This window comes from Neofelis nebulosa, chromosome 15, assembly GCF_028018385.1.
Source record: "Neofelis nebulosa isolate mNeoNeb1 chromosome 15, mNeoNeb1.pri, whole genome shotgun sequence".
Taxonomy (NCBI): Eukaryota; Metazoa; Chordata; class Mammalia; order Carnivora; family Felidae; genus Neofelis; species Neofelis nebulosa.
In genome coordinates this window covers 44,146,288-44,172,595 of record NC_080796.1, presented here as the reverse complement: position 1 = coordinate 44,172,595, position 26,308 = coordinate 44,146,288, and the positions used below count along the sequence as shown (strand labels likewise).

At 37.4% G+C, this 26,308-nt stretch overlaps 1 protein-coding gene across 5 annotated transcripts in view; it reads right to left on the bottom strand.

The window, feature by feature from the left end:
• PTPRC (protein tyrosine phosphatase receptor type C) overlaps positions 1 to 26,308 on the bottom strand; it is a 125,115-nt gene that overhangs the window by 8,533 nt on the left and 90,274 nt on the right. For all 5 annotated transcript variants that reach the window (XM_058700992.1, XM_058700993.1, XM_058700994.1 and 2 more), the window contains 12 exons: positions 18,216 to 18,324; positions 17,471 to 17,505; positions 14,772 to 14,881; positions 14,233 to 14,323; positions 14,066 to 14,142; positions 10,292 to 10,328; positions 10,098 to 10,195; positions 9,262 to 9,387; positions 7,269 to 7,426; positions 6,913 to 7,048; positions 4,661 to 4,810; positions 218 to 308 (listed from right to left, as the gene is read on the bottom strand). In XM_058700992.1, the coding sequence (XP_058556975.1) occupies positions 218 to 308; positions 4,661 to 4,810; positions 6,913 to 7,048; positions 7,269 to 7,426; positions 9,262 to 9,387; positions 10,098 to 10,195; positions 10,292 to 10,328; positions 14,066 to 14,142; positions 14,233 to 14,323; positions 14,772 to 14,881; positions 17,471 to 17,505; positions 18,216 to 18,324 (1,218 nt within the window). The remainder of the gene's footprint in view (positions 1 to 217; positions 309 to 4,660; positions 4,811 to 6,912; positions 7,049 to 7,268; positions 7,427 to 9,261; positions 9,388 to 10,097; positions 10,196 to 10,291; positions 10,329 to 14,065; positions 14,143 to 14,232; positions 14,324 to 14,771; positions 14,882 to 17,470; positions 17,506 to 18,215; positions 18,325 to 26,308) is intronic.

The window sequence follows — 26,308 nt, the reverse complement described above, 5'->3', positions numbered from 1 at the left end:
ATCCTCCAAAGTCCAAAATTCTTTGGAATTGGACTTTCAAAGAATTTGTTATAATTCAATATAAACAGACTCTTAGCTATTCTCTACTGTCAATCCAATGTTGAAAATTTGCTTCAACGTAATTTGTGTGTGTGCATCTTACATTAAGCAAGTCCAAAAGAGAGTTTAATTTTATCTAATACCAAAAATAAATAAATAAATAAAATGAACTACATACATGGAATGATGTTAGAATTCCTGTTTTTACTTTTATTTTGTTCTTGATTTCCAATGTGCTGTGTCCTCCAGCTCCTATATGAGGGAAGTCTCTGAGGGTAAAAAATAGAATGGAACACTCCTTTCAAGACGTAAATATTGCTTTTGTTTATTATTGTGACATAAGATGCTCCCTAAAGAAAAGTATTTCATCAAGTTTTGTGAAATTTACATGCATTTCCCATAGTTCACAATTTTTACATTTGCCTCTGAATTGTTCCTTTTAATTGTTCAAGCATTTAATATGTATTTTTTTAATTTTTTAATGTTTTATTTATTTTTTTTGAGAGAGAAACAGAGTGTGAGCAAGGGAGGGGCAGAGTGTGAGGGAGACACAGAATCCGAAGCAGGATCCAGGGTCTGAGCTGTTAGCACAGAGCCTGACACGGGGCTCGAACCCATGAACTGTGAGATCATGACCTGAGCCGAAGTCAGTCGCTTAACAGACTGAGCCACCCAGGCGCCCCAGCATTTAATATTTTTGACATGGAAATTTTGAACTAAATATATACAATTATATAACAAAATATGTTTCCTACTAAAGAGCTGCTGAAAAGCAAAATAGCATGGTTTGTTCTTGTATAAGTTGAAGCACTATGCAGATGTTGATTATTATCCATATTGCAAGAGGTAACGGTAAATTATTTTTAAATGGTCATAAATAAACTCTCCAGATACGGCATTCACGGGAGATTTGGCTCATGCTTCAAATAATTGATAATTGATTTGTTTATGCCTTCCCTACTGCTTTTCCTCTCACTCACAGTTGCTAATCAGTCAGCAAGACCTATCATTTCTGCTGGTGAAGCTCTCAAACCCTTTTGCTTTTCTCTCTTTCTACTTAGTACAGTCCACTTTAATTTCTCACTTGAAAATGTCAACAGTTTCTTCACTGGCCTCTTTATCTTCAATCTCACTTGCTCTAATCCTCTTAAAACTTGAAACAGAGTCCACTGAGGCTCCTCAGAGGTCTCCCATCATTGGTAGGAAGTATTCAACCAATCCCTTTACTACTGCACAAAAACCTTAGGGAATGCACTCTTGATTGTCCGTCCCGCCTCACCCTTTGTTAGGCCCCTTCCACTACAGCCAAACCAACGTCCTCAACTCCCCCTGGGAAGGGGTTGAATTGTCCTGAATCTTAGCAGATTCGCACGTGTGTTTTCTGCTTGGACTGCCCTTTCCCTTGTCACTCTAACTTCTACTTGCCCTTTAGCTATCAGTTTAAGTGTCCTTTCTTCTGAAAGGTCTTTTTGCTTTCAGTCCTTTCTCCCCATTGGTCCTTAAATAAATATTTGTCAAGTGGATGAATAATCTAAACCAAGAGAGCTCATCATGTACAGTTTAGCAGGATTTTATACACATACAAACATATGTGCATGTGGATGTACATGTGAGTGTGTGTATATATATGTATATATATATATATATACATATATATACACATATATATATATTTTTAAATATGGTTTGCTCTTTCAAACTAAATATGGCACCCTGTTTCAAACCCCATTTATTGCTGTGTAACTGAATGAATGAAAACCTCACCATTGAATACTAGGCCACTTGAACACTTCCATGAACTGCTTGAAAGCTGATGCCTTGGAAAGTATTACAACACTTTTTTTGCTCTTGTCTGAACAGTCACCCAGTGGTCTCTTCCCTCTAGTCAATACCCAGTATTATAGATAAAACTAATGGTTCGCTTTCCTTGAAGACATGGAGGGGTTTTCACACCTCAGCCTGTGCTTGTTTCAGTTGCTACGAGTCTAAGCCTCCCAGGGCATCCATATTCTCTAGAGCTCTACTACTAAATAATTACCTAAATGATTATCCTCAAATACAACAAACTCAATGTCTTATATCCCATCAACCAATGTCTTCCTCTCTGCCGTCTGGTGCTCATGGTCTGTTGTCAACAAACTGCCATCCATCTTAATGCTTTTCTTTCAATAGTCCCTTCACCTTTTTTCTGGGGAAGGGGCAGGTGCACCAAGTGAAACTTGAGTGCCCCTTGAGAACATCGCCAAAAATGCAGTAGTTCTTTAAAAAAAACCAAACAAACTGAATTCTCCCCTCATACCCCATATACTTCACAGCGTGAAAAGATATGTGCTGTCGGTTTCTACTTGTAAACCATTTCTACTCCTTTCTCCTTCCAAATACCCAACTACTTTGATTTTCCTGAAATCACGTCACCTTCCTTTAACCTTTTTTAGAGGCTTCAGGTACTGATTACTGGATCACCCCACCTCCTTTAGTTCCAGACTTGTTTAATTTTTCTCCCCAGGTCTGTCATCATTCTTGTTTACTTCTACATTGACAAGCATGATCTAGCCAACACTCTAGTCTCTTCACTTCTTAGTTTCTTTACCTCCTATGACCTTTCCCTCCACTCCTCTGCCATCCACTTTCTCCATTCTACCTTTTTAAGTTTCATTTCAAATGTTCATTTAAAAATTACAATTTCAACCATCCCATTATTGAAGATTACCTCTTTTCTTCCCTGTCATTTGTTCTAGTATCTTCAGTTTAGCAACGTGCAAGTCTATCAAAACTTCCCATATACTGTCCTTAACATTTTCTCTATGTGCCCAATGTCCTTCTGTGGCCAGTTTGCTCTTTATCATCCACCACTGTATCATTCATTTGCAAACACCCTCAATTTCTTCACCTGGGACTTTCAAACTGTCACGTTAAGAAATCCTCTGTGGGAGTGGGGGATGGGCTGGGTGGCCCAGTCGGTTGAGCATCCGACTTCAGCTCAGGTCATGACCTCGAAGTTTGTGGGTTCAAGCCCAGCATCAGGTTCTGTGCTGACAGCTCAGACCCTGGAGCCTGCTTCAGATTCTGTGTCTCCTTCTCTCTCTGACCCTCCCCCACTTGCCCTCTGTCTCTCTCAAAAATAAATAATAATAAACAATTCAAAAAAGAAAAAAGAAATCCTAGATGGGTTTAACTCAACTATCTGCATGCACAGCCCCTGTTTTCAATGTTTCTGTAGAAAACAATGAAACCAGATGACTCTCTTTAAATTCATGACCATAAATTTCAACTTTCTACTTTGATATAACTATTTCATATACTTCCCCTTTCTGAAGCATAAGCTCTGCTTTGCCCTTCTTATTCCTGTACCCCTAAAAGTTTAACTGATGATCTCTTGCTTCATACCCTCTTTAGAAAAAGCGGGCAATTGGATGAGAAATGCCTCAACTTCCTATCACCAATTCTACGAACTGACCAACATCTCTACTCTCATCTTCTTTCTACCTTTATGCTTAGATGGAATAATTTCACTGCTCCCATCAGTTATAGTCTCTGGGTTACACTCTCTCACTATGTCTATCTGCAAATCACTTTGACTCCTATGCCCAAAATTGTACAAAGGGAGCGAAATTGTACACAGAGCAAAAACCCAATCATATTTGTTCAGTGAAAGAAGTTCCTCTTTCTTTTGGTGGCTTTACGTAAGAATGTTGAAATGGCATTCATAAGTGTTTCCAAACGGCATATACGGGGGCAAGCAGAGTTAGTGTACTGAACACGCTTGATTTATCAGCTGAAAGAGCAAGAAAATAGCAATTAAACATCCTTCCCCTCAAGACTGCTCTGGTAGACTGCTAGTTCTTACACGATAGTACAGGTCTTCTGGTGGATTGTGTTACGTGGAGATTATTCTATGCTTCACCTCCACCCCCCACCTCATCCTTACTTTGAGCCAAGACATTAAACAATTCTGCATCCGATTAAAAGCATGTTCCTGGTCTTGTGAAACTCTCCAATTTGACCAGTTTGGCAGTTCACAGACAGTTTCAGTAAACTTGGTATCAGTAGTGAAAGAGAAAAGGTACAAAACATTTTGTTTGGACAACTGAGAAATGTGGAGATAGCTCCACAAATTCTTGGAATGAGTGAACTACATCCTAGGCTGGCTTTCAGAGTAATTGCCTAATAAATAGGTTAGGACACATGTATTTATCCTTTAGTTTCTGTCTACCAGCTCCAGCCAGTTAAACTTCCTAAGTAGTCATAAACTCCTCTAATTATTTCCTTTACAAACCCAAACCAGATGTAGTTTTAAAAGGTGAGATGCTACATTGCCTTTGGCAGACCAATTTTGTGGGTATTACTATTATTTTGACACTTTATTTTATACCAGCTTAATGAGAAATAGTTAAAAGGGGAGGGCTGGGGACGCATTTCTAGGCTTAAACAAGTCTCCTGCATAACAGCTGTGTGCTTTTAGGTATTTCTCTTAAACTCCCTTTGTCTTAGTTTCCTCATCTGTACTCCATTGGTTATGGTGAGGCCCAAATTCAGGAATCATGCCGAATGCACACCCCCAGAAAATAGCCCTCATGAAAGTTAACTTTAGTAACTATTATTATTGCTATCACATCATTACCTGGAATTCAGCCTCTAGGGGAGACGGCTCACTGGGGGGATCTCTTTTCTTCATGTTAAGTAGATATGGATGTAATTCAGACAAACTCACTTCTGTTTCCCCAAATTGGTTGTATTCCACCAAGGCCTGGTGGATCAAGATATACTGTGCCTACAATTTCAAAGAAAAATATGGATAATTAATTGATAACTTCTAGTCTTATGAATCATATTGAAATAAATTATGCATCTCTATAATTGTGCTCAGCTTGGGACAATGTTTGTAAAAGAAAACCAATGCCCATAACATTTGAATAGTATGGAATTTGGCTCTCACAATTCTCTGGAATGTGAGCAAATTCCACTTCAGATCATTTTTTGCAGAAAAAAAAATAGCTTGGTAAATAGATTAAACATACACTATGTAGTGCATAACTTGTATTTGATTCCTAAAAATTAGAAAACATTACCTGTTACTTCCTTCAGTGACCATTATTGAACCAGTGAGTCAAATTACTAATATATAAAACTATAATAAATATCTAAGAGGAAAAAAATCAAATTGATACTCCATACAACACATTAAAAAAAAGCTTTCTAGAATCTTTTAAAATAGAGAAAATTATCAAAAAAAAAAACACAATACGCCAAATCCACATTTAACAACTCCTAACATTTTTATCATATTTGAATCCACTATTTTTAAATAAGTGACAAATTTGTGATAACATTCAAGCCTCTTCAACTACTAATGTTAGTTTCCTGAGTTTGACTATATCCTTTTAGCCCATTTACTTTTTCCAGGAAATAAGTTTTCCTTTTGTTCTTGGTTGACAATCTATTTTTATTCTTCTATAGTGACACCCATGTATCTATAAGCATTGTACAAATTTGTGTGCTTTTTAAAAATTGTGTAAATTGGGGCGCCTGGGTGGCTCGGTGGGTTAGGCATCGACTTCAGCTCAGGTCATGATCTCACGGTTCGTGAGTTCAAACCCCGCGTCAGGTTCTTTGCTGTTAGTGTAGAGCCCACTTCGGATCCTCTGTCTTCGTCTCTCTCTGCTTCTCCTCTGCTTTTGCTCTCTCTCTCTCTCTTTCTCTCTCTGTCTCTCGAAAATGAATAAACATTTTTTAAAAAATAATAAATAAATTAAATAAAATGGTATAAATAATATCTTACATGTTTCATTCGGTGACTTTATTCACTCTTTGTTTTCATCTGAACATGTAACCAGATCGATAGGTACAGACTAAGATTATTCCTTTCACTGTAGCATAGCATGCAATTGTGTGTCCATGTATTGTTTGCCCTTTATCCCATAAAGTGCTTCCTTTTTTTCCCTTTTGCTATTCTATCAATGCTGAATTTAACATTCTTTTTTTTTTTAAGTTTATTTATTTATTTTTAGAGAGACAGAGTGTGTGTGTGAGCAGGGGAGGGACAGAGAGAGAAAGGGAGAGAGAATCCCAAGCAGGATCCTAGCTCTGAGCCCAGTGCAGGGCTCAGATTCACAAACCGTGACATGAGCCAAAACCAAAGTTAACCGACTGAGCCACCCGGGTGCCCCTAATGAACATTCTTGCACGTGTTTTTAGTTATGCACATTTACAAGTGCTTCCCTTGGGTATAGACATACATGTGGAATTGCTGGGTCAAGTGCAGGTATTTTCAATAATAACCATCACTTACAATTACTGGTTACATACTTGTGCCAGAGACTTGCCTATGCATTTTCCTTGGATTACCTTTTTGTCATAACTCTATAGGGTAAATATATCACTGTGTCCATTTTACAGATGACTTAACTAAGGCACAGAAACATTAGAAACTTGTGAAACTGTACATACCATTAAGAATTAACAGCAAGATAGGAACCTTGGAAGTCTACTTCAAAATCTGGGCTATTATTCACTCTACTACTCCGTGTCCTGAGCTCTAATTTTATGAGATGCTATCAAATTAGTTATCAGTGTTTTTGTTTATTTTTTTCCTTTCTAACATGTGTAAATGGTATCTTATTATTAATTGGTGTGCTTGTTTGTTCACATATATTTATAATCATCCTTCTTCTGCAGGACTTTCAGCCACTAACACGAAATGTTCCTAACTATAATTGGTGCTTATCAATTGATTTAGTTTTCATGAAATAAAAAGAAAACTATTTTCACTCAGTTGAGAAGAATTTGGATTTCTTTTAAGATCACCATTCCCGCCACAAAAAGACTTCAGTCAAAAAGCAAAAGGGATAACAGTGATTGAAGGGGAACACATACCTCCACTTGAACCATCAGGCACCTCTGTCGCCTTAGCTTGACGACATAACCATAAACGTCCACTTTGTTCTCTGCCTCCAGGCCTTCTAGCATGGCGTCAATTCCAATATAAGTGCCTGTGCGTCCAACACCAGCACTGACGAAACAACAAGCAAACAAACAAACAAACAAAGTGAAGGCATGATCATGGCGGGGAAATGAAAAGACAACAGGGGTGAAGCAGAGAAAAGGATAAAAGTCTCTCCTCACAGACTGTTTTCCAAAACAGCAATCGCCAAAGGGAAGGGTGTTCTCTAACAGCCCAAAAGGAAGAGTTGGGACAGCACTGGTGCCGGCCTTGGGAGTTCTCCATGTACCTGCAGTGCACCACAATGGGGCCACTGAAGAAGTTGCTGAAAGCGTTCACTCTCCTTCTCAGCTTGAGGAGCAGGTGAGGATCCTCAGGAACCCCGTGGTCAGGCCAGCTGGTGAACTGAATGTGAGTCACCTCTCTTCCGGTTGCTTTTTCTTTTTTCTAGGGGAGAGATAATTTTTTCTCTGAGATGATTTTCTTGCAAGCAAATTATCTGACATAAATAAGTGGGGGCAGGGGGGAATCCAGTATCAAAAACTCCTCGTGCAAAGGTTTTCAGCCATTATTACATGTTTTCTTTCCAATCAATCACCAGGAGTTGAGATGTCATGCAGGGGTGGCATGCACTAACCAGCAAGCAATAACTTACCAGTAAGGTAAGCAAGGTGTGGTAAGTTCGTGGAAACTGCTGGGAACTTTCATGCTGCCATGCCAAAACCAAACAGCAAAAACAAACACACACACCAAAAAATGGGAGTGTGGGTAGGTGGAAAAAGATATGACGTAAAGGCCATTCTCACAGCTCTTTGAAATATTTCCACTTGGTAGGCCAGCAAATTTTCTTCATGTGAAGAAATTCTGATTAATTGTTCTGTTAATGCTATACTTCTTAGCATTAGAAAGGTCAGCTCAGACTGTAGAGAGACAACTGAGGAAACTCAGCCCCAGACTATAGCTCGTATTTGTCCCAACTTCAAGATAATCACTACAAGATGAGTAATTCATAGTTCTCTGACCTGGTGTGAAGAAGAACCACCTACATTTAGGTAACAGAAGAAACAACAAGACTTGGGTGGTTGTAATTGTCTGATGGGAAATGATTATGTTAATTAAGAATAATGAGGAGACTAATCAATGCAACCAGATCTACATATTACCCATAAGTATGGATGGGGTGGGGGTGTCATGCCTAAGTCCATCATGTATTTAACCACAAACTATTGGTGGTGGAACCACTGTTCCATAGCCCTCTGTGGCCCATAGTAGTTAGTAATGCCATGGGAGCCTTAGAAGGTCTTGGAAGAAATATATAATTGAAAGGGGTTGTTTTTGCATCTTTAAACAGCTTTAAGATATATTCACATAGCATAAAATTCATTCATTTAAAGTATAATTTTTTTTATTATATTCCCAGAGTTGTACAATCATCACCACTATCTGATTACAGGACGTTTTCATTACCCACTCCCAAAAGAAACCCTTACTGATTACAGCCATCCCTCTTCCTGCTTCACCTCCCTCAGTTCCAAGTAATCCTAACCAGCTTTCTGACTCCATAAATTTGCCTATTCTGGGGACGCCTGAATGGCTCAGGCGGTTAAGTATCTGACTCTTGATGCCGGTTCATGTCATGATCTCACAATTTGTCTGACATTAAGCTTTGCACTGACAGTGCAGAGACTGCTTGGAATTTTCTCTCTCTCTCTCTCTCTCTCTCTGCCCTCCCCACTCTATCTCTCTCAAAATAAATAAGCTTTTAAAAAATTTGCCTATTCTGGATTTTTCATAAAAACAGTATCCTAGAACACGTGAGGACCTCTGTTTTAACTATTATCTAAAGCCCTACCGACTGTTTTTTTCCAAACTAACATTTTATCTTTACTACATAGTTAGTGCTTTGTATTTCTTACAGTAGTCTTTAATTGTGCCATGTGTATATTCTTTCCATAATGGTAATTAATAGACCCGTAGAGAATAAGGGCCATTTTACCATTCATTCGATAATTCAGTCATTTATTCAACACAGTTAAAGAGCTCTTTTCTTTATATGTCAAGAGTCATAGAATTATAAATACTTTTGATAGGACTTGGACAGACAGATCCTACTTTCACCAGTGATTTAACTTGACCTGCTGGCTTGTGTTCTAACCCAACTCCTCCTCCTGTAGGTTGTTAAAAATAATTTTTCTTAGATATAATTTCTCACATTTAATTCCATAATTGTATTTTTAGACAAACCGTATGAAAATAAAAAATATGTGATGAAACAAACTCACGTTTGTAATGTTCAACTTCTGAATGATATAATCTGGACACCTTTTGTACTCGGTGATCTTTACCACAACATCTCCAAAAGTCCGTGTGCCCTCTTCCATTGACGGCCAGTATTCGGCACACTTGTTCTATATTTTAAAAAATATTAATAATTTTTGTTTTTAATTTAAACAAATGTATGTATTAAGACTCTTTAAAAAACAAAACAAAAATCATCCATCTGAAATTCTCAAAACATTCATGTATTCTCCTTTAAGTACATATACACCTTAAGCTGTGATGCTTGAAATGTATTCCATTTCCCATTAATGGCCCTGATAGATTTCCTTCATACTACGTAGCCAGAGGATGATCTTCCCAGGCTTAGCTGCATATTAAAAGGAGATGTGCTCGGTTGTCAGCAGAAATGATGTGGTTGCATGTGGTTAATTTCAGGCTGGAGGATAGGGAGGCTTTCACGCTTCCTAAAGTCCCATTCCATGAATTACCATGTATCTGCCCAAGGACAGTTTTCTTTCAAGTATTCTCAAGTACCTGTGAAATCATTTCACAGAAATGCACTAAGCTTGTAACAATAGTGCAAAGAAATAGGAGTCAAATGTAAGTCCAGCAATTAAGCAGAAACACTTAAATTTTATTCATATATACATATATTTAGGTATGGACACTATTTTTCTACATGTGTAAAAAGTTCAAATCAAGTGTCATACTGATTAAAATAGAGAACTCTCTGTTTTTGTCATCCAGCACGTGTGTGTGTGTGTGTGTGTGTGTGTGTGTTTTGAAATACGATTCAACACTCTTTTCCTAACCCCAACCTTTACCCTATGAATCCTACCCTGTTTCCTTCTTCACATCGAGTGACCATGACAATGACTGTGGCTTTCTGTTCCCAGATCATCCTCCAGAAATCATCAACAGTTTCATCCCTGGGACCTAGGAAGTAAATAAACACAAACTGATAAGAAATATCTTCTTAAAAGCTCTATGAAACAATTTTCAAAAAGAGTGTTAGACTGTCAGATAAATTACCTTGTGCAGCAATGTATTTCCTGGGTTCTTTGAAACCCTGTTCAAAAAACACACAAAGGCATATCATTTACTGAACACTCAATTATTTCTTTATGTGCAAAATCATGAGTTAGAGGAAGTTAATTTAGATCCACCGTCTCTTGGTTGTGGATTTCTCTGGACATTTTCAAATCATAAGGGGGATTTTATTAACTCATGGTCACCCTTTAAACTGTACCAAACATGTTAGCACTTACAAACACCATTCGTGACCTTTATGTATCTTTGCTATATATCCAAAACAATTTTGAAAACTGGACTTCATCCTCATCGGGATGATGCAGCAATTTACAAAAGTAATCCAGACATTATCCCCACACATCTACCTTTTAACTAGCGCTGGGATAGACCACCGATTCCCTAGACTCCTTTTCTGCCATTATAGATAAGAGAAAGAGTGACTTTAATTTCATTACCTACAATGTTTGCTTTTTCCACTCCTATTACCAAGGCAAAGAAGGAGGACAGAGGCAAATAAGATATTGTGCTAGTTTCTTCCAAATTATCTCATATTCCTTAAATTCACCTCAGCAATCAGAGAAGCCCTTCAGAGAGATAACCTTCTCCCATTAGGTGAAATATTGTTACATGGGCCACAAGAATTCAGGATTAATATTAGTAACTTCTTGAAACTTCTATCTCATGACATAGTATTATTTATACATTAGCTCGTTCAACACTTATTTATTAACCGGCTACAATATGTCAAGTACCTATCTAAAAGCTGAGACACATTTTTCAGGAGCTCCTAGTTCTGCTGGAGACAAATAAGTAAAAGTCGATACCATAATTCCCACATATATTTGAATAGGAAATATAAGGGGTTTTTCTCAGAGATTATCTAAATCCTTATAAAATCTTCTGTCAATTACTTTACTTTGAAAAACAACGTTTGGAAGAAACCCTATATACTAAAATAAAGTTTATCAATGCTAATTGTGAAAGCCTACAGAAGTCACCTGCAGAATCGGTTAAAATAGAGGTCAAAATTATGGCACAGTACTAGTAATTATCTTTAGACAATGACCTCACATTTGTAACTGTTGCTTGTGATTATAAACAACCCTTTGAGGATAATATTAAAAAGGAATGAAATAAGAAATGGTATAAGAATATCATAAGCACATGTCATTTGCTGCGTGGGATAGAGCTTACAAGGACAACAGCAAGCAAGGATACAAAATTGTCTTGTATCAAACAAAGTCGATGGGAGGCAGGACATTAGTACAGGTTAAAGTGATGTCTTTAGGGACAGAATGCTTGAGAAGAAAAGTCCCAGCCCTGCTTCTACTTGTAAAAATGTTTCATAAATGATCTGAATAAAAAATATTCTTAGGAGTGGGGAAGGAGCAGGGAGAGAGGGAGACACAGAATCTGAAGCAGGCTCCAGGCTCTAAGCTGTCAGGACAGAGCTTGAGAGGGGGTTTGAACTCACGAACCATGAGATCATGACCTGAGCCGAAGTTGGATGCTTAACCAACTGAGCCACCCAGGAGCCCCAAATGGCTGTTGTCTTTATAAGAGAAAGGAGACACAGTGCTGTAGAATCACACAGGGAGATCATGTGATCATAGAAGCACATTTGAAGGTGATACAGCCACAAGACTAGGAAGGCCAACGATTGCCAGGAACCACTAGAAGCTAGGAGAGGCAAAGAGCAATTTCCCCCAGACCCTTCAGGGGCAGCATGTCTCTGCTGACACCTTGATTTTGGATTTCTTGTCTCCAGAACTTTGAGAGAATACTTTTATGTTGTTTTAAGCCATCCTGTTTGTAATACTTTGCTATGTCGGCCATAGGAAACTAAGATACCATGTGAATAAATAAATACATAAATAAATAAATAAATAAACAAACAAACAAATATAATTTGACCATTTTACCTACTCCACTAAAAATTACATATTCACGTACATCAAAATAAGCAAACCTCAGTTTCAATGTCTTTCTGCAAGAAAAGCTGGTGAATTGCCTTATAGCATAGTATATAATTTGTCTACTAGTTGACTGTCAAAAAAATTTTTTTGGCATTCTTCATATATTGCTGGTGGAATGTAAATCGGTGTGACCCAGTGGAAGACCATTTGGAAATATCTTTTAAAATTGCAAATGATATTCTCTTTGGCCTAGAAATTCTTCTTTTAGTATTTTATCCTAGATACACTAAAACCGATTGTAAAATAGTAAGTCAAGATTTTTCATTGAACCATTGTTTATAACAGAAGATTCTAAACACATTTAATGTCCGTTAATATAGGCACTTATTAACTAAATCACAATACAGCTATACCATGAATGACTCATAAAATATAAAAAATGCAGAAATTTTCTATGTCCAGAGTCAGCAAACTACAACTTATGTCTGATTTAGTTAAAAAAAAAAAAAAAGTTTGGAACGCATTCACAATGTGTATGGAATTGTGGCCACTAAACTTCAGAGCTAAGTAGTTGTGACAAAAATGGTATGTCCTGGAAAACCCAAAATATTTGTTGCCTGGACTCTTACAGAAAAGATTTGCCAAACCCCGTTCTTGTAATGATATTATTGTAATGTATGGTATTGTAATTATTATAAGGATATATCCATATATATCTTTATTGTATCATTACTATATATATATATATATATATATGTATCACATAACTTTACAGGTTTATAAAGCATGGCACAGAAAAATGTGAATATTATGTTAACACTTTTGGATAAAGAGAAGATAACAAATGTTAGTGACTTTGGACTGGATCAATAAGAAACAATATAGAGGTTACCTTGTGTAGTAGGTGGGAGCATTGCACAAATGGTGGATTGGGTGGAAAGAAGCTATTTTTCAGTCTCCCTGTTTTTACACTGCTTATTTTTTTTAATGTGTGATGCATTACTTATTCAGCAATTATATAATAAATAACATTTTAAAATATTTTGGATAAATTAACCATATGCAACATCTATTTTTGGATAAATATGACGAACAAATGATCTGGGACAATGAAGCATATCTCTGCTGAAATGCAATGTTATGTAATTGAAGAACAACAAGTTGGAGTCAGGCCGACCCGGATTTGAATCCCAACTCAACTTTTTACTGATTGAATGAGGATAAGGATAACTAATTAACCAGAGTCTCCCAGTCTTCACCTCTATAGTGAGTATGGTGCGTGTGGTCGGGGCAAATGTGGGGCTCTTATGAGAAATACATATACAGATCATTTAGTCTAATACCCAGCACAATAGTAGGCACCAGAGTATTTTAATTATTAGTATCACTTTTGGTAGAGAAAAATTTTGTAATATACCTAGCATGAATAACAAATAATAAATAACTATTCCTGTAGATATTAACGATTTAGTTGTTTATGTAAGTGACATGAGGAGTTTACTTCAAACTATTTCTAATAATATTTCTAGGGGCGCCTGGGTGGCGCAGTCGGTTAAGCGTCTGACTTCAGCCAGGTCATGATCTCGCGGTCCGTGAGTTCGAGCCCCGCGTCAGGCTTTGGGCTGATGGCTCGGAGCCTGGAGCCTGTTTCGGATTCTGTGTCTCCCTCTCTCTCTGCCCCTCCCCCGTTCATGCTCTGTCTCTGTCTGTCCCAAAAATAAATAAAAAACATTAAAAAAATAATAATAATATTTCTAAACTTTTGACATGACAAAGAAAGAACTGAATGGAATGTATAGATACAATGACAAAACAACAAAGACATAAAATAATCTGGCAGTTATGCGTTTTTACTCACATCAATATAGCTGGCATTTATATAATTTGATCCTGCATCTCCATTTATATCAGAGAGCTCAACACGGTTGTAATCATCTGTTCAAAGAAAAGAAATATAAATAAGTGAAATAATGAATAATAAAGTAGCCTAAACATATAGAAATTCAATTCTCAATGAGTACTTACAAGGAAGGATGTCAACATAACGATTTTTGTTCTGGTTAAAGGGTTTTCGAGCATCCTTGATGGAAAACTTGCTAAATACCCGTGGAATGCTCTGAAAGACATAATGGTCCTTTGGGTCATGGCAGATTCAAGAAAAATAATTTCCCCCTTGCCACTTACCATTTTGAGCAAATGAGACATTCTGGAACGTATTTCTTTTTTGCTGATGAACAAGTTGCATGGAGTAATTGAAATTAACATTATTAGGAATTATGCAAAAAATACTAAAAATGACTGATGGGCTACTTTGAGAATAAAGTTGTGACACAACTTTATAACTAATAATGATAAAATAAAGAATTATTTTGAAATATTTGCCAGTTTCATGACTATGACGATCTCTTCTGGTCTATAAATATCTGCTGATAATACCTGTTTTGACTATGTTGCTAGATTACGTAGAATAAATTATAAAGACAAATCATTATATAATACATTTAAAATGGAATTATCCTGATAGTTGACTAAGTTTCTCATCACGTATCAAGAAGAACACACACCTGGAATTCAGCCAGAAACAGTCTTCCTTCATCAGCAATCTTCCTCTTATAAGTTTCCAACAAAATATCTGCATGGATTGGCTCCACACTCATCAGTTGCTTTTCATCATCTTTAAACATATTAAGGATTCATGACTAGGGTTATGTCCATCTTTCAAGTGTTCATACAAAGTTCATTAAATTTATCGCTTGGATTAATCCTTTGCTTCTTCCCTTCTCACACATACTACCTGGAAAGTCTCAGTCACATACAAAGATTCACCTATGACTTCTAAATGTTGTACTCCAGACCTCTTCTGGTCTTTATTTTAACCTTTCAATCTCCCAGATTTTCCAAAGGGTTATCCCACATGTACATCAAAGTCAAAATGCCCAAAGTAAAAATCATTTTTCCTTTACTCCAGTATTTCAAATCTCAGTAAACAAGATCACCATTCACAAACTAATTTAAGATGGAAACTTCCACAGTTATAGATTTCTCCCTCCCTCTCCATATCCAGTAGGTGACTGGGTACTTTCCATCCCTCTGCCAGTGGTCAGGTGCAGGCAGGCCTCCTCATCCATGTAACTACATCTTCCCAAGTCCTCTCCAGTCCCCGTACTGATCTGTCTTTTAAACTGCTGCAAATTAGTCTTCCGAAATAAAATAAAAGCATGCAACTTTACTTGTTAAAAAAAAAAAATCTGACACTCTTATTAGTGTTTCATTGACTAAATGCTAAGGTTTGAACACATAACGTAATATAACAATTACCATACTTATTTATCTATATCATAGTTATTATTTTTCCTTTCATTATTTCCAGGTTTAAGTTATCATGAAATTTTGTAAACAGACAAGTAAGAGAATATGATTAATATCCTTATACTCAAGACTCAGCTAAAAAAAAAAAAAAAAAAAAAAAAGAGCTTAGAGTGGGAGAGAGCCAAAGCATAAGAGACTGTTAAAAACTGAGAACAAACTGAGGGTTGATGGGGGGTGGGAGGGAGGGGAGGGTGGGTGATGGGTATTGAGGAGGGCACCTTTTGGGATGAGCACTGGGTGTGTTGTATGGAAACCAATTTGACAATAAACTTCATATATTGAAAAAAAAAAGACTCAGCTTAATTTGCTAATCCCTTTATACTAGGCTATGAACAAGTTGTGTTCATGTGTTAGGCCTCCAGAGTACGAAGCACTTTATATGGTATGCTTGCTTAATAACTTACTAAGGAGTAAGAATACATATTAACCATAAAGAGCTACAATTGTATATGGCTCCTGAAAAGCAAAGTTTCAGAAAATTAAGCGAATATAAACTGCCACTCATGTAAAAAATGTGTTTCTCCTATTCACATCAGTGTTCTCTATCAGATGATGCAAGACGATGTCCATTAAGGTTGCACATTTGTCTTAGTGTCTGCAGAAATTTCCGTCCAAATACAGCTATCAAATTGGCCGTGTACAGTCACTTCTTTGGGTTGTTGGGAACCTCTGGTATTCATTCGTTCTGAACTCAAGGCCACCTTTGAGGTTTTAGAGGGTTTGGGTAAGTTCTAATGCATGCCAATGGACAATTAGTATGAACTTTGAGATAAAATGCTTCTTTGACCCCCCCTAGTCTGCTCTGACACCTTGAAATTGATTCCCCTTCTCTGCTCAGGTACTTGTTACTCTTGTGCTCTTCATTCTTCCCTCAGGCTTTCAAAACGAATCCTCAGAACATTTCATCTCATTCATCTATGCATTCATTGACATTTATTGAATTTCATATACTCACATAGATACTCGGGATAGAGCAGTGAAATGAGGGGAAAAAAATCTCACTTTCACATCCCTAGCTTACATTCTAGTCATGGGAGGATAGTTAACAAATAAAATATATAATGCAATATCAAGTAGTGATAGATTTTGCAATGGAAAATAAAGTCAATGAGAGGTTCCAAAGAACCAACACTAAAGCTTTTGTTTACTGATTTGGTACCTGCTCTTGCAGAGGGAAAGCTTTCAGAGATAAGTTAAAACAAGACAGAAGAGTTCTTAAATTTCTCCTGTCTTTACCTCTACCTTTAATGGATCAAAATCACATTTAAAAAATGAAAGAAATAATGTACAGGTTGAAAAAGAAGGGGAAAAAATGGAATTTCTTTTCCTCTCTTAAGTCAATTTGCATTTTTTTGTCATGTCCTTAAATGGGCCTTATGTGGAAACAGCCACCATCCCACCTTTTAACCTTTGCAGAGACTTGAGCACACTTACTACCTCTATCTCTATGTGACTTTTTGTCTACTCTTGTACTCCCTTATTTGTTGGCCTAATGTCTCCCCACAATCTTAGGTGACTCAGATGCCTGCCTTTCCCACTCACAAGCTTCTATCTTCTATCTTTCTCTAGAAGCATACACATTCAACCACTATGGCATTTACCAAGTTGTTGTCATATTTGCTGATACTTCTGCCTTCCTCTATTAGATTTTCAACCCTTTAAGAGCAGGGTCTGTGGCCTATCACTACCGTATATTCAGCTCTGGCACAATACTTGCCATATAGTTGGAAATTCATAGTACTTACTAATTGAATAAATAGATAAGTGAATCTAAGTTTCTTCATTGTATCAACAGAGGAAGTCTGGGTTAGATAAAAAATGTTGAATTCTTATTTAAAACGAGTAGATTCAAATGTGAGGAGGATATTCATCAGTAAAAAATTGGTATACTTACCCCTTTCAACAAGTTCCTGCTGTTCATCTATATCACTGTGAAAATAAGAAACGTAAGTGTCTATATTTTTTAAGAAACATAGAATTCAATTGGGATTCGATTTATATTTAATGAATGTATTGAAGGAAGGAGGGAATGGAAGCAGGAAGGATAAAGAAAGAAGAAAGGACAAGAGAAGGGGAGACAGGAGAAGGAAGAGAAGGGAGGGGGAAGGGGATGAGGAAGGAAGGAGCTTAGCAGGGGAAAGAGGAAAGAATGAAGGGGAGGAGAGGAGATGGAGGAGAATGGAGGGAAAGAAAGAAAAAGGAAGGAAGGAAGAAACCAACCAAGGGTTGTCTGCTAAACTCAGGTAAGTGACTAAATTATTTTATTTTAAAATTCTTGTTTTTCATAAAATATGGTTGTTCCTGGCCAAAAGAAATACATATACTTCCCTAGATACTTCTTTCTTTTCTTTTTGCCTCTATCATTTCTACATCCCTTTGACCCACTTTTAACTAAAAGAATAAATACCTATTCTCTTCCTTTGTTATTATTAAAAAAAATCTATAACAGTATTACTGTAGAAAATGTTACTCTTTACTACAAACCAACAAGATGTTGTGAAGTTTTTGATCAAAAGTTCATTGATGAACTGGACTTAATGCTACTTCTCATTCTATACGTAACTGGTTCTAAACTTGCCTCATAGATGGATGTCTTCATCATTATTACTACTATTTTTCATTTTGAAATCAACTCTTACCTGGACCTTCTGTTGCGCAGGTCATAGATTTTGTAGAGAACGAAAAGCAGGGCTAAGAATGTCACAATGATCAGAAATACCAGAAATGCAATCAATGCTTTAGAATTATCTAGAAATGAAACATAACACATGAAAGGAGATTATTATGTCAAATACATTGCTGGGTTCTTTGAATAATCACATTTAACATACTTTCATTTTTATTATGTCCATGTCTTTTGAGGCTTTCAAACAAATAAATTTTTTAGAATGAGACCAAACACAATAAATTCCTGATATTGTATATTTTGCCCATATTATTCAAAAACAAATAAAAACATCTTATGTTTTAAGAAAGCAATTAGAATACAGAAGAGAAACTCTCCTTCCACAAAATGCCATTCTTTTATGCAATGCTATGATTTAGACTTAATTCTCTTTCTTTCAGTCACTCCATTTGGAAGGTATTAGAGAGGGAGTCTAGTTATTATAGATCTCAGAGAGAAACTCATTTGGTGTAACTTTATGTGCATAAGTGGATAGCCTCCCACAAAGATCACAAAGGCTTCTGTCCCACACAGATAAACTTTCTTACCATTGAGGTATAAAATCAATTAACCGAAGGACTAATTGTTTCTTTCTACCGTTAGGATTACTTATCCTGATGTAAATGCTCACCAGGGTTTAATGGGAAATCATACCCTCTTCTGGAGAAGGACAGAGAAAAGACAGTGTACTGGAAATATCCGTTGCCCTGGGGGAGTATCTCCTACTTTTCATATACAATGAAAGGGCAGAGAGGAATGCAGTGAAACCAGGGCCTCACTTGGGAGCTAGACTGCTTCAGTTCCAACCCTCGCTGTACCACTTCCTAGGTGGGGCTTTGGCTAGAATCTTCATTATGTTTGTGACTCCATTCCCTAATTCCAAAAATGAGGTTAAATGAATTGATTTACAATAAACACTTGGCACGGTGTCTTGGACATACAAGGACTAATTACTCACTATTCAAAAAGAAAAAAAAGTTTTGAGTCCTACTGTATGCCAAACACTGATTTAGTTACATAAGATATCTCAGAGAACAAAACAAGGATCCGTGTCCTCATGGAAATGACCTACTGACACGACAGACACTTAACAGTGCACATAATAAATAAGCAGATGGTAACATAGGTTAGAAGATGATAAAGACAGTGAGCAGGTGAGAGAGTTAGCTAAGCAGATATCTGGAGGCTGCCTGTTTGAGGCAAAGGAAGGGTAGGGCAAGAACCCACAGATAGGAGCATGGCCGGCATGTCCAAGGAATAGCCAGAATGCCAATGTGGCTGGAGTGGAGCCAGTGAAGGGTAGCAACAGGAGCTGCCACGTAAGAGTATGACACGGAGAGGGGAGAGGCAAGGGCCAGATTTGTAGGGCCTGGAAGCCATTTTAATGATACATTAGCTTTTTTGTTACACAGGCAGCACCTGCAGGATTTTGAGCAGAGAAGTGATATACTCTGACTACACATTTTACAGGTTTTTAGGACTACTCGTTGAGAATGCCATAATCCAGGCAAAATATGGCAGTGGTTCATACCAGGTTGGTGGCTCTAGAGTGAGTAGAAATAGTTACATGAAGTTATAATTAATGGCCATCAGGAAGACTGTGGGTGCAGCGGAGAGCAGGAGCTCACTTTTGGATTTGTGAATTTGAAAAATAATTAGACATCCAAGTGGAGATGCCAAATAGGAAGCCTGAACATGCAAATGTGGAACTCTTGTACCATAAATCTTGCAAGAAAGGGTCTGGGGCTGGACATAAATTTGAAAGTTTTCATCATGGAGCTGTTATTTAAAGGTAGAAGATTGAATAATTCACCAGGAAATTAAAATTAGATAGAAAGGAAAGAAATCCCAAGACTAAGTCCTCGGACACTCTAATATTAAAAGTTTGGAGAGGAAAGATAGAACCAGGAAAGGAGACTAACAAGTGAAATAGAAGAAAATCAAGAGCGTGTCCAGGAAGCCAGTTTAAAAGGAAGTCTTTCAAGGAGGAGGGGGTAATCAACTATGACGAATGGTGTTGATAAGTCAAATTCAATGAGGACTGAGAATTGACCTTTTGATGTACTATCAGAGAAGGCATTGTTGGATTTGACAAGAGCGGTTCAGTGGAATAGGCAGACCCAAGAGAAAAATAGGAAAAGAACCAGAGGCAGTCAAAATACAAATCTCTTTCATAGAAGCTTTACTGTTGGGAGGTGGGGGGTGTGGAGATGAAATAAAGGGGTGGCTGAAGAGGAAATAGTGTCAAAAGAAATATTGTGGTTGCTGTTTGTTTTCAACAATTGCATACCGATTAGACTTATCTAGCACAGAAGGGAAATAATGATGCAGGAGAGAGAAAAGAAAGCTGTTGGATGTGGGAATTGGGTGATTCATGGGATCAAGGGATTCAAGAATAATTTCAAGGGTGATCATAATGATTGATTATGAGTTTACATTGTATATGGAGGGATTGGAGGACACCAAAGGGATGTGGAGTGGTGCACCAGTGTTGTATATTGCTACTATGGTTTGCTCTGGCTAATGGAGATAGGAAAGGAAACGATGTTCTTACTATTTTAGATGAGGAAATTGAAATTCAGTCATCCTAAATCATGGGTTTTTTTTTTTAACTTTTTAACGTTTATTTATTTTTGAGAGACAGAGAAAGAGCACGAGCATGGGAGGGCAGAGAGAGAGAGGGAGACACAGAATCTGAAGCAGGCTCCAGGCTCTGAGCTGTCAGCACAGAGATCGACGGGGGGCTTGAACTCACAAACTGTGAGATCATGACCTGAGCGGAAGCCAGACACTCAACCGACTGAGCCACCCAGGTGCCCCCTAAATCATGTTTTTAAAACAATACAGGAATAATACATTTGAAGCAGTTTGGTAAGACTGAGGAGACTGGGTATGCTGGGTATTTAATCAGCCCTCCTTTCTTTCTTGTGGCAGAGATTGGCTAATGCTGAATCCACCTGTTTTCTTTTCCTTCTGAATCAGCTTTATTTGCTGTTCAGTGTAGCCATGTGACTGAGATAAAGGTAGAAGTGAGATATGTTAGTTCCAGGCCTGGTGCTTAAACCCTCTGGAGAGATGTTACACACTCTCTTCTCCAGGTTGCCGGATGGATGTTAGCAACCATAGCAAAATTAGAAGCTATATATGAAAAATGGAAACCCTATGTCAGCCTAGAGTTTTGAATGAATATGTAGAACCTACCTACACGCACCACCTACACGCACACAAACACCTACCAATTGGTGTAGGGTAAGAAATAAATTTCAATTCTGTTAAGTCACTGGGATTTGGAGGTTTATCTGTTAAAGCATCTGTGGTTACATTAATTCATTGGTACCCCTCATTGACCCCATACTTACTGAGAAGTGCTACACTGGGATAGTCTCTAAAGATACAGCAGAATATAAGGCATGAGAAGTTACCAGTTCTAAAGAAATTTTCATTCTTTTGGGGGGAAAAAGTGCTAAACAGGTAAACCAACAAATAAAATAATAATGTATTTTCCTTAGATTTATGAAAGAGTGAGTAGGTGGAAAAAAAGTAAGGGGAACTTATTTTCTACACGTTCAGGAGTGGCCTTGGGCATGAGACTTTCTATAACCTGAAAGATGGAAATGACCCAGCTAAACAGACAGCTGCCAGAGACCATGTGTCTCATGTTCAAAATGTCTATAACTGGAAATTCTTAATAGTAAGAATAAATTAATTTCAAATAGAGACTGGCAGATGTTGGACCTGAGTTTGAATTCTGGCTCCACCACTTCTTTGACTGGAAACAAAAAATAAATTGATTGAATTATCTAAGTTAAAAGTTCCTCGTCTATAAAATGGGAATGATTTTATTTTATTTTACAAGGATTTTGTGAGGATACCTGGGTTGTATTGAATATTTTAGAGAAGTTCTTATTGCAATAGACTCCCAAAATGACCCAACGTGTTTTTCTCAAATTCTTTTCACTAAAATTATCAATAAACCTGTGATTACTGGTGTATATATTGATCGACATGATTGTTTCCAGAATTTGTGGATAAAAACCTCATCAGAGGAACAATCATCTAAACTCATCCACCTAAATTCACTAAATTACTGAAATTTAGTAATTTCACCTCAAGGAAATTACTAAAATGAAAGCATGTTACGAGAAAAATAGGACACCTTGAACTGAGATTTTGCAAGAAACTGCCCCAAATGACTATGAGTAAGCGTTTCATTCCATAGCAATTAATTAGGGTCCATTCTACAGAAACATTAAGTAGCTTCAGACTTGCCTTGATAAACTTATTAATGATAAAACAAGCAAGACTTCAGATATATATCATGACCTAAGAACACATCTCTCTCCCTTCTTAGCACACTGCATAAGATCCATACCAGTTACCCAGAATGCCTGAGTCTCAAATTTGGAGGCACATAGACAGTGGAAATGAATCATAGGACCAAAAATGGTACAGTTGAATGTCTATTTACAGAGAAACCAAACACCCTTTGAAAAGACACTCCAGGGAGGAGACAGAAGTTTATTCTCTGAGAAAATTGAAAGGAAAAGGTTAAGAGACTCAAGGTAAAATCAGGCTCAGAACAGAGCAGGGATGTGGCCCAGGACTGAGATCAGGAGGGCAAAGCCAGCGTCTGCCTATGAAATGGTTGAACACCTGTCCCTCTGCCCTACTATGGGAAGAAACATTCCCCTACACTGTAACACTACTATAAGAAGTATTACATTGATTAATTTCCAGAGATAATAAATGGCACTGGAGAAAACAAATCATAAATATTACAAGGAATCTCCTCAATCAACAGTCCCTGGAAGGGCTACAGAACTGTTTTTTAATAATTTATTATTTATTTTTTAAATTTACATTCAAGTTAGTTAGCATATAGTGCAACAATGATTTCAGGGGTAGATTCCTTAATGCCCCTTACCCATTTAGCCCATCCCCCCTCCCACAACCCCTGCAGTAACCCTCAGTTTGTTCTCCATATTTATGAGTCTCTTCTGTTTTGTCCCCCTCCCTGTTTTTATATTTTTTTTGTTTCCCTTCCGTTATGTTCATCTGTTTTGTCTCTTAAAGTCCTCATATGAGTGAAGCCATATGATTTTTGTGTTTCTCTGACTGACCAATTTCACTTAGCATAATACCCTCCAGGGCCATCCACGTAGTTGCAAATGGCAAGATTTCATTCTTTTTGATTAGGGCCATAGAACTTCTAATCAACCTTTTCTATGGTCTCCCTGTAACTTTGATCAAACTGCTGATAAGAACCGAACTGTCAAAGAAATCCTCAACAATAAAGGGGGGGTTCCAAAATAATAATTTGACTTAGGAGTTCCAAAATGGGACTAACAGGAGCTCCAGAAGGATTACAGGGAAAAAAAAAAAAAAAAGTGGAATGAAAAAAAATTTCTCAGAGGTATAAGTCTCCAGGTCACAAAAGCCAACAGTATACAAGAAAAGACTCATGCAAGACAATGAATAAAGAGGAAAGCCTAAAAGTCCCAAAGAGAAAAAAGATATGAGAATACAGAAAAAGAACGAGAAACAGGATGGCATTAGAAAGTAATACTGGATGCAGGAGAACGAAACAGAAATACTTTTTCAATACTAGGTTTTTAAACTCAGAATTCTATGCCAGGTCAACCTATGGATCAAGTGCCAGAGTAGAATTAAAGCATTGCATTTTTTTTTTTTTGAGAAAGTAACTATGTACCTTTATTTACATTTAATAATCAATATGATTTTTGCATTCAACACATATTTTTATCATAGCTCTTTTTTAAAATGAATTTTGTGGAAATATATTGGCAGGATAGCTACCATTTTAGATCACCTTTTTATATTCTAAATGTAAGCATTGCATTTTTATGTGTGCCAGAATTAGAATATTTTCCTCTTACACTAGAGAATATATACCAGTAATTTTTTTTTTTAACAAATGAGATTCAGATGTAGCAATTCTGAAACAGGAAACTAATGAAGGAAAATTTTACCACAGTAGCTAAGCTGTACACCTAGGTAGTCCAAATCAGTACAGGAAGAAAGGGCCCCAGGAGCTCTTTCGGGAACATTGTCAACGTGTGGCTAATGAAGTCTTATGCCAGGGAAGCTCAGCAAAACTTTTCTAGGAGGTGCATTCTTGGCAAGTCACAACCCAAGACTTCTCCTGGTGAAGACATTACTATTAAAACCTCATTCTGTCATTTATCTATTACAAAAATGCCATCGTGAGTGAAGTCAATAAAACTTTTTCTGCTTGGTGAGGAAGGGACCATGGGATAACACTCTAGCTCCACGGACATGGAAATCTGATAAAAGCGGAATGTTAGCTGCCTTTCTAGGCAATGTTGCCAATGACGAAAATGATCCCTGGTTGCTCAACTGTACCTGGACAGGAAGATTTATGTGTGAACCACACTGTCCTGGTGCAAGCCCCAGTTTTCGGTCTCCCTGAGTGGAGTAACCCAGGGCACACCTCATTTTTGGGCACAATCCCTGTGGCACGTCTGGAAGCTACTCCCAAGGAACTATTCTAAGAGATACCGATTCCTTTCTTAACAGGGGGCTTCTAAGCAAGGGCAGCCAGCACACCCACACATGTGACCCAATTCTCTCACATCTCACTTGCCTCTGGGAGGGTCAAAGAACAGTTCCAGGGCTGCCATGGGCACTGTGACCACTATCGCTACCCCCACCCCCCCTTGCTGGCGCACTGTGTTTTCTGTTCTGTGTCTCCTTGAGTGAAATGGTATCACATCTGGCCTAGTAAAATGTGAGTGAGTGTGAAACGTCCAGTTGAGTCTATGACTCCCAAGAGTAGGTGCTGCAGCTACAAGTTATCTGCATAGGCAGAAAAAAAAAAAAAATTCAATGGAGTTGTTTTTATTGTAAGGAATTATAAAAGAAAAGTATTTATATGGAAATAAAATCAAAGCTATCCGGTTGAATTTGGTGGGCATTTAGTATTAGAAGCTTTTATTTAATAAATCAGAGCAGGAAGAATGGAAACTTTACATGGGACCTGAGACAACAGTTTGGAACATGAACTTTTATATCTTTCCTCTTTTCAGGGACCTTGGGAAATAAGGCATTAGTGCTTGCACACATGCATGTGTGTGTAAGAGAGTAAGACTGAGACATTGCAATGATAGCATGAGAAACTGTCTAGAGTTGGAGTGCCTGGGTGGCTCTGTCAGTTAAGCACTTGACTTCAGCTCAGGTCATGATTTCACGGTTCATGGGTTCAAGCCCCGCATTGGGCTCTGTACTGATAGCTCAAGCCTGGAGCCTGCTTCAGATTCTGCGTCTCCCTCTCTCTCTGCCTCTCTCTCTCTCTCTCTCTCTCTCTCTCTTTCTCTCTCTCTCTCTCTTTTTCAAAAATAAATAAACATTAAAAAAAGTAAAAGAAACTGTCTACAGTTGATAACACAACACAGAAATTTACATCATTTAATTTAATTTACAAACATACAGATGGTGAACAAGCTGAGAAACTTAAAACAGTGTACTGCCTTCTCCCTCCGTAGGATGAAATCCATGGGCAATGTTACTAACTCTAGAAAGAGGAAGCAGCTAATATTCTTTATCCCTATAGAGATAACCATAAGAAGAACTGAAAACAGAAATTGTGAAAAGTGGCTGTCTTGGTGAGCAGGACAATGAGTGGGGAGTGGTGACACACAGCTGTTATTGTCATTGTTATAATGACATTTAAGTTTAAGTGATTTTTTTCTATCTGCAACTTTATTTTGATCAAAATATTTAAAATAGCAATGATAAAAAATTAAATCGCCATGTTGTTATTAAGCGATTTTTACCTTAGCTGTAGTTAGGTAAATCCGGACGGATTTGTATCTAATGCCTGCCTCTACCAAGCTCGACTTTGAGGGACAGAATAAGACAAAATAGGTAAGTCTCCAAAACGGTACACAAAACAAACATGTTTTGTTAACAGTCATGAAAAGTGTCATAAGCATACTCATAATTTAAGTCTATACAGATACATCCTCTTACAAATTGTTTTATGAAATCTATCCTTTAATAATGGAATCTCTTAATTGAATTTAAAAT